This window comes from Ananas comosus, linkage group 4, assembly GCF_001540865.1.
Source record: "Ananas comosus cultivar F153 linkage group 4, ASM154086v1, whole genome shotgun sequence".
Classification (NCBI taxonomy): domain Eukaryota; kingdom Viridiplantae; phylum Streptophyta; class Magnoliopsida; order Poales; family Bromeliaceae; genus Ananas; species Ananas comosus.
The window spans coordinates 7290969-7305169 of record NC_033624.1 but is presented as its reverse complement, the minus strand read 5'-3'; the positions used below and the strand labels follow the sequence as shown (position 1 = coordinate 7305169).

Genomic DNA, 14201 nt, shown 5'->3' with positions numbered 1-14201 from the left:
ACATAGCAAGAGATCTTTGCAGGTGGCAGGGCGGGATTATGTCATTGCCTCCTCGTATCACGGTTTGGCTTGTGCCCCTTCGCTCCCCCTGAATCGCGTGCTCTCCCCCACCCTTGGCCTCGCTCGTCTTTGGTGGTTCACCTCGATCACCCTTGGTTCGCTCCCGCTTGGGTAACTTCTTCGCCAAAGCAATCGCGGAGTTTAGGTCCTTCCTATCTCGCGCCACGAGCTCTTTGTTTGCCCACGGCTGAAGGCCATCTAAGAAGAATAGCCGATCATGCTGGAGATTGCCAGTATGAGTTTTGATTACTCCTGGACATACTCCTTGAGTGTGCCTCGATGTTTGAGCCGTCGAAGTTTCCTCCGCGCAAGATATTCGACATGCTCTGGGTAGAACTGCGCCTTGAGCTCGTGCATAAAGTCCTCCCAAGTTTGTAGTTCGCATTGGCCCTTCGCGGCCTCTGCGGAACGCCGTCGCCACTACAGCATCGCGTCGTCGGCGAGGTACATGGATGCGGTTTGGACCTTGTCATCCTTGTGCTCCAATCGCAGCACCTTGAGATAGCGCTCCATGTGCCAAAGGAAATTATCTATCTCCTTCTCATCGCGCATGCCCTTGAAGCATTGGGGTTCAAGGACGCGGATCCTTGGGGTGTACTCCTTCTGCGTCTCGACGCCTCGAGCCACCGCCTTCTCAAGAATAGTCACCCGCATCTTGAGGTCCTCGACTTCGTCGACCCTGGTGACGAGATCCTCCACCAGCACCTTTCGCTTGTCCTCGCGACGGGGGAGTTCTCTGCGGAACTCCTCGAGCTGATGACGGAAAGTCGCCATGGCAGCCGCAATGCTGTCCTCCATGGCATGCAGCTTATCCTCCATCATCCCCACATGTTGGGATAGGACGGAGTAGCGCTCCTCCGCTCTCGCAACAGAGTCCTCCAGCACGCCTACGCGGTCGTCCAGCGAGACGGACTCTGTCGCCAGAGTCTGCGGCTCCTTGCTCTTGCCGCACTTGGTCGCCCTGGGCTCAAGCACAACGTCAACGACGGCAGCATCCGATGTCGACATGGTTCCTCCTCGAACCGGATCTGATACTAATTGTCACGGACTAAAACGAAACTGCTCGTCTAGCCCGTGCAGCGCCCGCCTTCCTGCTCGAAGATGGGCAAGCCTACCTCTCTACTTGCTAAGTCAGGACCTCCTCGCCCTAAGACTAAGTACAACAAAGAGAGAGAGAGAGAGAGGAATGTTGTATATTGATAGAAGTTGAGAGTACAACAGATTTCCTTCCTTCCTAATGAGAAGGGGTGGAGGCCATATCCTTATATAGGCCACTCGCCACCGAAGCTACAAATAAAAAGGTACCAAGTGGCGCATAACTACCAGGCAAAGAGGGAAGCTACGTATTCCTAAGAGACTACACTTATTGCCCACCTAAGAACTCTAAGGGACTCTTGACCTTTCGGCATCCGCACTATCAGTCTTGAGATCCGCGTAGAAGCTTCTAGAACGCCCTAGCAAAACCTCCGACAGAACGCTCCTTTGGAGAATGGGCCACTGTCAAGGAGAAGTCAACGGAAAACATTTTGTCCGTGGCAGTGAGCTAGAATTGGATTTGGCCAATGCTTAGAAATAGTTTGTTGGATTGTCTCAGAGAACTCTAGTTAGGGAATTTGCTTTCGATCCATAGCAGGTTGGTAGAGTTTTGAGGGACTTGGTTTTGGCGCTTACCAACTGTTTGCGCAAATGCCACATTGAAGTGTACTAGCCGCAATTGTTCTCACCCTCTCACGGGACCTAGAATTTAAAGAATATCCACCATGTGACCAATTATGGGGAACACAGATTTGCTTTTGGTAGTTTGAATTTGCTTTTGCGCTTGGTGCTGCTAGGATCGGTTTGATGAGGGTCAAAAGCATGAGAGTATATGCTTTTGATTTTTTAAAAAGAAAAGGGAAATTACTACCTATTAGCCTGGTCAAGGTATGGGTCTCTCCACCAATAAACTAGAGAGAATATTAAAGATCACTTCAATTTGATCCATATATTTTGTCAGTAATTCAATGGCCAATCATGAGAGATTACTTGCAAAAATAAAAAGCAAAATTTACCTACAAAATCTTAAAACTTTATGATCGCTTTTTTTAGGGCTTTCTTCCTTCCATTGCTATACAACTTTGTGTAGTAAATGCAATTGGATTACATAATATATGTATTTGTACCATGATTTGCTTGCAAAATTTTTAGAAACTTGCAATCATTATTTCTAGGGCTTTTTTCCTACTGCTGTACTCTTTTTGCAATTACTTGCATGATTCAATATATGTCAAAATTCAATATTTCGATTCTAATAACTATTTAGACAACCAAGTCTTTGCAGAATTATCAAATTAATTACACTAGCATAGGGGCCCGCGCGTTGCGGCGGATTGATTCTATAGAAATAAACCAATATATATATAATAATAATAATAATAATAATAATAATAATAATAATAATAATTAACCAACAAAACATTATGACCTTCATACTGCAGAACACGTAAAAATAGAAAAAAAAAATCCAAAAGCAATAAGAAAACCAGCTCTTCCAATGCATAAAAATGATGATAGGAAGTTTTGCTCTATGTTAGCGAAACATGTGAATCTAAAGATAAAGTTATCCTAGTAAGGAGAGAATACTATATTCTACAAATATAAAAAAAAAAAAATAGAATGAACATAATTTTTGTACATTACCATCTATAAACAACTTGTTTTTGTGCACAAATTCTCAGACTTAAAAACCCAATTTTTGAATCAGAGGACTTTCATCAATTGCTATGTATCTTAAGAAACCTTTATCTCAATATACTACAGCTCTCAATCTTATACAGCTAGAATCCAACCAAAAAAAAGAAGACAATTTTAATAGATAAGAAATTTGAGATGAAATAATTAAAAGCTTAAGTAAATAATATGTAAATTGGATAAGAGTAAAATAATAGCAAATGCAGTTATCATTATGATGTTGTTATATGATATATATCTGATTCACAAAATAACAGATGGATAGTACTCAACAACGGGAAAGAAGGGAGTAGAAACAAAGCTACTACACAATTGATGGGCAACAAACCAAAACAAATAAATGGAAAAGAAATTCGATGAATATGAGCTTAGATAGTTAGATTTTTGTCTGCATTTTTGCATCATGTAAAACACTTTTCTTTCTTTCTTGCCAATCAATAGTTTTAAAACTATTAATACATAGAAGAGTTGCGCTCGGCCATCAAACTTACCCCACTATTTAATATTCTATCATCAATTACAACTTCAGTAGAGAGAGAGCAGGCGGCGAGGCTATAGAGTCCACAATAAACTGATGACAAATCACCAAGCGAAAGCAAATGGGCTAAGTAGTGTATCCTCTTCTTTGGTGTAAGTAATATACCTAATACAACAAAGATACGAAAATCATTGTACAAAGTGAACAAATATAAGAATCAAGTAAATGTAGCACTTGAATATAGAACCAAGCAAATTTGTACATATCCAATATATACATATCCAAATATATACATATCAAGTATAAGAAATTGAGCAAACAATATATATAGCACCTAAATTGATTAGGGCAAAAGGTAATCTCATGTCCACAGAAGCATATGACTATCAACTTGAGGAAAAGTCCAATTCCAAAATAGAAGGAAATTGTCACAATAGTATGGAAACAATAAAAATTCCATAACAAATTAAACTAAAGCATCATATTAGAATACAACAGCAGTAATAATACAAAAGGTATCACTCAATCCTAGTGATATTGCAAAATAGAAGAGTAAAGAGTTTGGAGTTGAAATCAGATCGAACAAAACAGAAAGCATATTGTTTAGTATAATTCCTGAGCTAGAATTTGCGCAAAAAGATTGTGGTTCTGTGATGCAATTTTTGTTTCCTTCTAATATTACCATGTCGATATAAATTAGATCGCCGAGTAGCTTGAAAGCAAGGAAGAAAATTATCATTCATTCATTACATACGTCTACATTGCTTAGTATACATGCTTAGAGAGAGAGAGAGAGAGAGAGAGAGAGAGAGAGAGCTCTCAAAATTTCGAGAGCAAGAGTATAAGGATACAATCACTAATAAGAAATTTCAAACCAAAAAGAAAAGAATTTAAAGAGGACTTGATCAATAGAATTTCAACCTACCAAGCAGGGTTCAAGGCTAGAATGCTATTAGAAAGATACCAAGAGGACTCATTCCTACATCTCAGAGGAGGGTTAAATGAAGACAATAATAAAATGCTTTCTGTTGAATTGATTTCGTTTGCATTGAATGACACTAAGTTGTTGAGAGAACCCATAATATCTTCAACAAAACCTAATCCATCAATCATTAGAGCTTAAAATGTGATAAGCTTTTTTCTAACCTTGAAAGATGAGACTGTCTTCTATCATATTTTTAAATCATACTACAAAATAAATTTGAAAATCACTTGAACTTTCATGTATACTGACAAAGACATCGAATTTCTTGACTTGTAGAAATACATAAAAGGACTCTGATCAGGCTGCGTTTGGTTCAGGTATAAGTAAGAACTACTAGTTCCAGGGATAGGTAGAAGTTTAGGTATAAACAGAAACTAGACCAATTTTGCGTTTGGATGAAAATTGGGTTGTTCCTAAGAATAAGGTAACTAGTGTTTGGATGATTAGATTGGAACAAGAGAAATAAGAATTATAATTTGAAATTGAAATTATATTATATGATTAATTAACATCAAAATATTATTTAAAAATAAATAATAAATTAATTATTAATAATTATTTATAAATAATTATTATTATTAGTAATTAATTATAAATAATAAATTAATAATATAGATTATCTAATTAATAATAATTATTATTATTATTATTAATTATTAATAAATAATAATAATTATTAATAATTAATTATAAATAATAAATTAATAATAAGATCGATTATCTAATTATTAAGAATAATAATTATTAATAATTATTAATAAATAATAATAATTATTATTAATTATTAATAATTAATTATAAATAATAAATTAATAATAATATTGATTATTATTAAGAATAATAATTATTAATANATTATTTATTGCTTTAATAATAATAATTATCTAATTATTAACAATTAATTATAAATAATAAATTAATAATAATTATTATCTAATTATTAATAATTAATTATAAATAATAAATTATTTAATTATTTAATTATTAAAGCAATAAATAATAATTTAAATATATTAATTAGATTAATTAATAATTTGCTACCATTAAAATTAAATTTAGATTTTAATTAACCTTGTTCTCATCAAGAAACAAGTTAGTTTCAGGAAACGGGTGGAACAACAGTTCCAGCCTTATACCAGTTTGTTCCAGAAATTCGAAAACTACTGTTTCCAAAAACCAAACATACCGTTTGGGAATAAACGGGGGAACAAGGGCTTATTTCTCCCCTTGTTCCCGAACCAAATGCTACCTGAGAAAACCATTTAAAGATAGTTTTGACCTTGAAAACTTTCTACATTGAGTTATTCTGCTGTTACTACTTGAACCAGCAATTATGGCTTCAAGCCAAGAATTCAAGAATACTTGGCCAATCATATATATAATATACATATTAAAATGGATAGTTCGGTAATTTTTTACAGTTCAATCCCAATAGAAGTTTTCACCTATTATCTAGAAATTAAAGAGTAAAGTAACATTACCTTAATTGAGGACCTCAGCAGTGGTGCCTTGAAAGGCAAGAACCCATCTATGTCGAGATGTAGTGTTGTAATATTATTTAATAGCTCAAGAGATCGTGTTGGGTCTCGCATAACTCTAAAGAGCTCATCTGAACAAAAGATTCATCTGTTGCCTACCATCCATAAAGAGCATCATCAATAATTCATGAACTCCAGACTATTCGATAAATATCAAGAATGGCACTACTAAAATAACTGAAACAATTATAGTAATAAAAACAATAATAATAATAATTAGAAGTATCATAAGGGGATACCTTAATCGGTCAATTCCCTGTAACAATTGTTAAAAAAATGAAGCTCAAGAGTTCAGATCATACACATCTTACTGGGACATTACTGCGCTCAAATTCAAATTCAAAAAATTACCAAAGATTAAATATTTAAATCCCACATATTTACTTGAATCCACGAACGGAATTAAAGAACAAAATCGGCCATACATACCCGATTTGCAAACTGGTGAGAGGGAAGAAACAATAGTCGTCATCAACTTTTCCCATCGCACTAATCCTGCAATTACGTAAAATCAAAGAAAATCCTAAAAGACCCTTCTAAAAAAATGCCTTTTCTTTTCTTAAAATTAATCAAAATTAGATCAAATTAAATCGGAATCAACACCAAATCCGAGAGCATACCAAATGTATGAATCAAAAACACACCATTCACGTCACCGCGAACAAAAATTTCCAAAACCAAAAGGATCTTGGCAGGCTCCCTGGGGTGGCGGCTGAGGAAGGAGAAGAGGAGAAGGGCGATGAAGGAGAGCGAGGATGGGCGGAGGGAGTGGTGCCGGAGGGAGGTGAAGAGGGCGCGCGCCGGCAATATCGGAGAGGGAGGAAAGGTGGTGGGCGAGGGAAAGGATGGGGAAGGAGGAGAGAGGAAGTAAGATGGGGGGAAGGATCCAGAAAGAGAGAAACCGGGAGGCGGGGCAGATCAGCGGACGTGCGGTTTGAGGGAGGTAGGGGGACGTGAACAAGAGTTACATGCCCACCATTAAAAGAAAATAAAAAAAAAAAAAAAAAAAACCAAACTAGGGAGGTTCTGCCATGTCAAGCAAGATATTGCGAATTCATAATTTAGTATAGATAGATGTCTAATTATACTCTTGCATAATCATGTCTAATATGCTAATTAGCATGGAATTTAAATGCCTTATAGGAAATCTGGAGAAGATGCATATCTATAAATGTTTCCTTCAGAGAACTGGGCTGGATTTCGCTTACTTTTTGCTTCTAGACATGAGCTTATGTTACTTCTTTATACTTTGACAATTCTTTCACTCTTTCCATTTTGTTATCAGGAAAAATAATGGGCACCTATTTGATTGTCGTATCATAGTCTTGAGGATTATATGAGCTTAACATATAAGAAAGGTAGATCTCATTGGCAATGCACGGGTGGTAAAATCTGGTTACAGTATCGATCTTTGTTGCACAAGGCTTGATTTTGTTTCCGTTCACTGTATTGTTGTCCTCTCCAACTACCTTCAACCACATAAGAATCAGATTTTATCTATCGTTCAAAGTGGCAGGTGCCTGTAAATTCTCATTCGCTGGATTGTCATTGAATCACTTGCATGTTTAATTTTTGTTTGTATTTCCTTTTTCAGATATTTACATATATATCCTTGAAATATCTAAATTTTCACATTTCTGCTGAAAGAACTTAATTTTGTATCTACATACTTTTAAGTTGCTGTATTTAGAAAACCAAAGTTTGGCCGATACCACTTTAATTTTTCTGATTATTCGATACCCTTCAATTGGGGTGCTCGATAATTGACTTTTTAACTTTTGTGTGAGAAACACTGTTGCTAGACTTCTGATGTAATATTTGGTGGATTATGGTGATTTTAGAATAGCATTGTTGTAGTGCAGGAAGATTAAGCCAATAAATTTATCTGTTTCTATCAAGTTAGACTGTGCACGTCTGACCTACAAATCTCAGCCCTACTCAAAACTTTATTGTGAACCTATACTGTATGTCTTGAATCTTGATGCCTATGTGTATGACCTTATAAAATTCTTGATATCAATGTGCTGTATGACCTTATTAAATTCTTGATATCAATGTGTACTTTTTATTGTATTAAATAACATTTTAAGCAAGTTAAAGGCGATGAATGATCATTATAGCAAAATTACTCGATTCGTGGTAAATCATCGTACATGATTTGGTAATTTCATTCGCGCAAATCTTACCAGCATAAATACGAATGCTTGGTAGTCCATACCACCAATTGTTGACCAACATAACCATTGCAGCATGTGAACATCAATCCTTCTCTTTTGCAAATAGAACTAATCCAAACTGTTGTCAGCATCATTTAGAATTTATTCTTAATTTTTTTCCTTTTGAAAATCTTAAATAGGGTGTCCGCATCTGCTATTGAACTAATTTCAGCATGAAAATGGTTAGATGTAGGCACACACCTAAATCTACGATGTTAGCCAGATAGCCTAATTAGATAGCCCTACTGATTCAATAACCAACCAAATTTGAATCCATGCCCATATCCTACAAGACCAATGAAGTCCAACATAAGCAGAAGAAAAATTGTTCTCATTAGGTTTTATATCAGTAAATTTTCATGTGCTGCTACTGTACCATTTAAATTTTCTGTTTGGAATTGCTCAATGCATGATTAGCACTCCTGGTGCAAGTAGGTCCTGCATTTTCAAGAATTTCAAAGGAGGCACATTCTCTTAAAGACACTTCCATATCCCTACATATTGTAATTGGTTCAAATTAATCATTTATGTTGTATGATTATCATTTTTGTTTTCATCTTGCCTATAGTCTCTGTACCTGACTCAAAAGTGAGGGAGACTTTCAGATGGAAAAGATTAAAATGCCTTCTCCAATGGTTAGTAATTTCATTATATGAGCCATCTTAAGCACATGTAGTGTAGCCCGGCTATTATCTTATTTGTTCTGTGTTTTTTTTGGATGGTCTGCCTCTGTTAATTTTGAAATATAACAATACTTGTCTTGCGAAGTGTGTATATGCTGTAGAAGCACAAATCTATGAGCTATTTTTACTCATTCTAAATAATGGGCTCTGATTTCTAGCATGTCAGTATTTTATGGGCTTTTGATTTGTTATATGCAGTGGAAAAACTAGGAGTGCTAGAGCAACTTATATCTATCATATGAAGACTAGAGAAATTCTTTGGGTGCTTCATTCTTTAGCGTGAGAAAGACGTAAAACTAGTTGCGACTTCAGGTGAATATAAATACTTGATCTTAATCTGAAATAATGTATATCTTTTCTGTCAGTGTTTAGTTGGGTATTGAGAAGATACTATGTTCTTACCATCATTAGTCAATTTATACAGGATTGTTCTACATGGAAATCATTTGGGTAGTTGGTATTTAATTGGACATTTGTGCATTTGTTCATGCATACGTACATGTGTGTTTTCACTTTACTGCCTCCAGTAATACAAGACCAAATATAAAAAATTTAAAAAAAATAAAAAGCAGCTTGCATTAATTGAAGCAGATAAACTAACTCTGTTTCACAACATTACAAGTTGCCAAAGATAACGGACACTTTTACACAGCCAATGTTTATAAAGAAAAATAGATGATATTTACATATGTTAGCTTCCCTGTAACAATGAATGATTAACTTTACATTTGCATAACCCCCAATAAAATCACCTATATGAGCACTAAATCAACACATACACTATCTTGCATACAGAGTATAAAAAATTAATGTAACAAAAATTAAATCCAATTACATGCCGCTTTCTCATGTTTCCTCGCGCTTTCTCACGCATACTTCTTTCCTTCAATCACAGCAGAAGATGCAATGCCATCCGAAAATGGTATTGGCGGCATCCGACAATCTCTGAAGGGCATCCCTGAATCAACAAATGACAGTAGCAACGGTTCAGCATTGAGCAGCGAGTCATACCAATCAGAAAAGCTTGCCTTATTCAGTACTGATTGCAGCTGATCCAAAGAGCCTACTTCGTCGGCCACCGTCTGCTTTTCCTGATCTGGCGGCAATACAAGTTGCTGGTCTGCAGTTGTAGTGGCCATTGTCATTCTGATAAGCTCATAAGGCAGTGGAGGTGGCTGACGGTTCCCAGCTCCTTCCACGGCCATGCTACTGACAATGTCGCATCCAATGTTCATATCTCCTCCGAGTCCATAAAAAATGTCGGCATTCATCATCACCATCCGCTCACCATGACATGGAATTGGCTGCTAATTAATGTCGGTATCATCATTTGTCATCTCTCATTCTATTGATGCCATCATAGGCTCGTTCTAACGATGCCATCATGGGGAGCGGCACAGTACTATAATCAGCAGGATACGTGCTTGAAGGAGTGCCAACGTCTGCCAATGCGACAGAGTCGGTGTATTCTGGGTTTGTACTATTATAGCTGCACTCCCCGACCTCGAAAAAATCAGTATCCGTCGTCATCACATCGTCGCCATGATATGGAATTGGTTGCTGCTGATCAACAGCCATAGTCATCTTGAGCAGAAACCATCGTAGACAAGGTTAATGGCATCCGCAGCATCTCCTTCCGGCGAAGCTGCTGCAGAGAGGTACAACAATAGTGCAGAACTACGATCAGTAGCAAACAGACATGAAGGAATGCCGAAAAGGGCTAGGGCCTCATTAGTAAATGTGGTGGGGTCAGCGTATTCAGAAAAAGCACTCTCTGGAGTAGCAAGAATACATGAACTAATGCTATTGCTGTTGTCGTGTTCCAGGCTGGCCTCGAAAATCTGGGTGGGATGGCGGGCCTGTTGTTGACGTTGTGATTGTATGTTGCAATATTGGTTTCTGCTGCGGGTGCGTGTGGCGCTTCCTCCAGCTTTCTCTTGTGACTCCTCGCGATCTCTTGTGCGCTCTTCTTGATGCAGTACAAGACCGGTTCTTGCGATGCCTCTGTTTATAAATCAACATATTAAGCCCCGAAATTAAAGAGAATGTGATCTTCAGAAAAAAGCAAGCAAGAGATCATCAGTGCATACTTGTTGGTGTGTACCCTTGTTGGCCGTCGATGGCAACTCGTATTCGTACATTACATATCCGGTGGTCTTCTTGGATGGTTTCTTGGAGCAGTTGCCGTCGCCACCAATACAGAACGAGAACATCGCTTTGAAGCCAATGACTTCACTGCGGGTGGACACGATCTCTTTTTTCTTGGTTTGGCTGGTCCATGTCCCCCGCCGGTAGTGCGCTTCACACGATTCCCATGCCGTGTCCTCTTGGTGAGGAAATACCCAATTTTGCTGTCGTCACCAAGGAGGCTCCACGGCCTCGTGGAGTAGACTTCGGCCTCGACGACATGGTCCCACCGGCCGGCGGGGTAGGCACAGAGGTAGTGGACAATGAGCTCTTCATCCTTGGGGTTGAAGATGAAGCCGAGGGGTAACGACGCTTCCGATCGCGACTGCCACGGGCGCCTCAGCCATAGCGCTCTTCCGTGGGAAGAGGGATGGCATTGTTGCACCATGGATACGAGAACCCTAATTGGAGTCGAATGAGGTAGCTCGCTATCTCTAACCCTCCCAATGCCAACTCGATTCATCATCATCTTCTTCCTCCTCCTCTGTCTCCTTTTCGAGCTCTTTTGAGAAACTCTGGTTCACCTCCAGCAAGAAGCCTACACAAAACCTCTTCCTTCGACTCCAATAAGGGTTCTTAGATCCATGGCTCAACAATGCCATTCCTGTTCCCACAGGACAACGCCATGGCCAAGGCGGCAGTGGTGGTCACAGATGGAAGCACCGACCCTTCAACCCCGAGGATGAGCAGCACATTGTCCACTACCTCCTTGCCTACCCTGCCGGCCAGAGCCTCCGGTGGGACCACATCGTCGAGGCCGGAGTCTACTCCACGGAGCCGTGGAGCCTTCTTGGCGACGACGGCGAAATTGGGTATTCCCTCACCAAGAGGACACGTCATAGGAATCGTGTGAAGCGCACTGCCGGCGGGGGGACGTGGACCAGCCAAACCAAGAAAAAAGAGATCGTGTCCACCTACAGTGAAGTCGTCGGTTTCAAAGCGATGTTCTCGTTCTGTATTGGTGGCGACAGCAACTGCTCCAAGAAACCATCCAAGAAGACCACCGGATATGTAATGTACGAATACTACTTGCCGTCGATGGCCAACAAGGGTACACGCCAACAGGTATGCACTAATGATCTCTTGCTTGCCTTTTTCTGAAGATCATATTCTCTTTAATTTCGGGACTTAATATGTTGATTTATAAACAGAGGCATCACAAGAACCGGTCTTGTGCTGCATTAAGAAGAGCGCACAAGAGGTGGCGAGTAGTCACAAGAGAAAGCTGGAGAAAGCGGCACATGCACCCGCAGCAGAAACCAATATTGCAGCATACATTCACAACGTCAACAACAGGCTCTCCATCCCACCCAGATTTTCGAGGCAAGCCTAGAACACGGCAGCAGCAATAGCATTAGTTTATGTATTCTTGCTACTCCAAACCAAAAAAAAAGAGATCGTGTCCACCCGCGGTGAAGTCATCGGCTTCAAAGCCACGTTCTCGTTCTGTATTGGCGACAACGACAATTGCTCCAAGAAACCACCCAAGAAGACCACAAGATATGTAATGTAGGAATACGAGTTGCCATCGACCAACTTGGATAAAGCTACTGAAGGCCAGCAGGTACCAAATGATGATCACACCCGCTTGATTTGTCTGAAGTTCTTTTTTTTTTTTTTTTTTTTTTTTTTTTTTTTTTCCTTTTCTTTAATTTTCAGGCTTGATTTCATAAATAAAAAAAAAGGTTGAGTCGCAAGAACCAGTATTGTGCTACATCAAGAAGAGCGTGCAGGAGATTGCGAGGAGCCACAAGAGAAAGCGGGACGAAGCAGCCCGCAGGCTGGAATTGACCGGCACTGCTATATGCATCAATGGTGTCAGCAAACGGCCTTGCCATTCCAGAGTTTCTGAGGCTGGGGAGTGCAGCTATTGTAGTAGTACTACAGTCGTTGATGCTGCCGAACAGAGAGCTACTCCAGAATATCCCTACACCACATTGACTGATGAGGACCCAACTGCTATTGGCGTTCCTTTTGGTCTGTATGCTGATGACGATTTCAGTACTGTGCTGCTGCCAATGTATCTCCCTGCAGCAGCACCACCAGAAGGACAGGCTCCTGACACCAGGGATCTTGTCTGCACCAGTCCACTTGTCAATCAGCAGCAACATCTTGGCGAGGGGGCAGCGATGATGAGTGCAGATGCTTTTAATGCCAGGGAGAACCGCCATAATAGTACTATCCTGGATTATGCTGACTCAATCACATTGACTGAAGGGGACCCGGCCGTCGATGGCATTCGTACATGCGCATATGATGCTGATTACAATACTGAGCCACTCCCCACGGTGGCATCGTCCAAAGGAATGTTGACTACTCCATCAATGTTGTTCGCAGCAGCCCGTTTGGGATGATGACGGATGTCAACTTAGAGCCAATTCCATCTCATGGTGATGCGATGAATGCCAACATCTTAGGCAGTCTCGAAGGAGACATGAGCAATGGCAACAACAAAAGTAGCACGACCGTAGACGGAGCCAGGGACTGTCAACTACCTCCACTACCTTATGAGCTTATTGAGACGACAACAGTGGCTGCCATTGTGGGCCAGCAATTGGTGTTGCTATCAGATCAGAGTCAGCAGACGGTGGCTGATGAAGCAAGCTCCTTTGATCAGTTTGTATCAGTATTGAATAGAAAAGATTTTTCTGAATGGTTTGACTCGTTGCTCGAGGCCGAGTCATCGCTGCCGGTGCTCGTTGATTTTAAGATGCCGTTCAACAATTGTCACATGCCGCCAACAAATTTGTCTGTTGGGTGCTGAAGCTTCTGCTGGAACTGAAGTAAAGAAAAGCATGAGAAAGGCGGCACAGGAAAGCATGAGAAAGTGGCATGTGATGGGGTTTAATTTTTTGTATCTATTATTTTTTATTCTTTATACGCAAGATATGTAAGTCATATTTTGATTTAGCACTCATATACTGGTGATCTTGCTGGCTGGTTATGCAAATGTAAAGCTAATCATTCATTGTTACTCTGAAGCTAACATTATGGATCATATGTATTTCTTTATGAAGGTTAGGCCATGTAAAAATGCCTTTTATATTTGTCAACTTGTAAGGCTGGAAAAAGAATTTGTTTGCTGGCTTGAGTTAAAACAACATTCTCTTTTTTGTTTGGGTTAATTAACTGAAAATGGCGAGTTTTCTTGTATTATAATTGAAAACACATGGATGTTCCTATGTAAGCACGCATGCTTAAATGCGCCCAAATACCAATTTCTCAAGTGCTTCCATAACACTTGGTAATCACTAATAATGGAAATAACAGATAGTATGATATAGAGGGTAGCTACTTATTATCCAACTGCAGACTACCAGGGGT

General features: G+C 39.3%; 1 protein-coding gene and 1 long non-coding RNA gene across 2 annotated transcripts; both read right to left on the bottom strand.

Moving 5' to 3' along the window:
• LOC109709324 lies at window positions 3128-5994 on the bottom strand. Its single transcript, XR_002216063.1, has 2 exons — window positions 5735-5994; window positions 3128-3433 (listed from the first exon to the last, which is right to left on the bottom strand). It is a non-coding gene; the product is annotated as an uncharacterized LOC109709324 (long non-coding RNA).
• LOC109709323 (NAC domain-containing protein 68-like) lies at window positions 10222-11455 on the bottom strand. Its single transcript, XM_020231502.1, has one exon. The coding sequence runs from the start codon at window positions 11344-11346 to the stop codon at window positions 10831-10833; it is 516 nt and encodes a 171-aa protein (XP_020087091.1). The 5' UTR covers window positions 11347-11455; the 3' UTR covers window positions 10222-10830.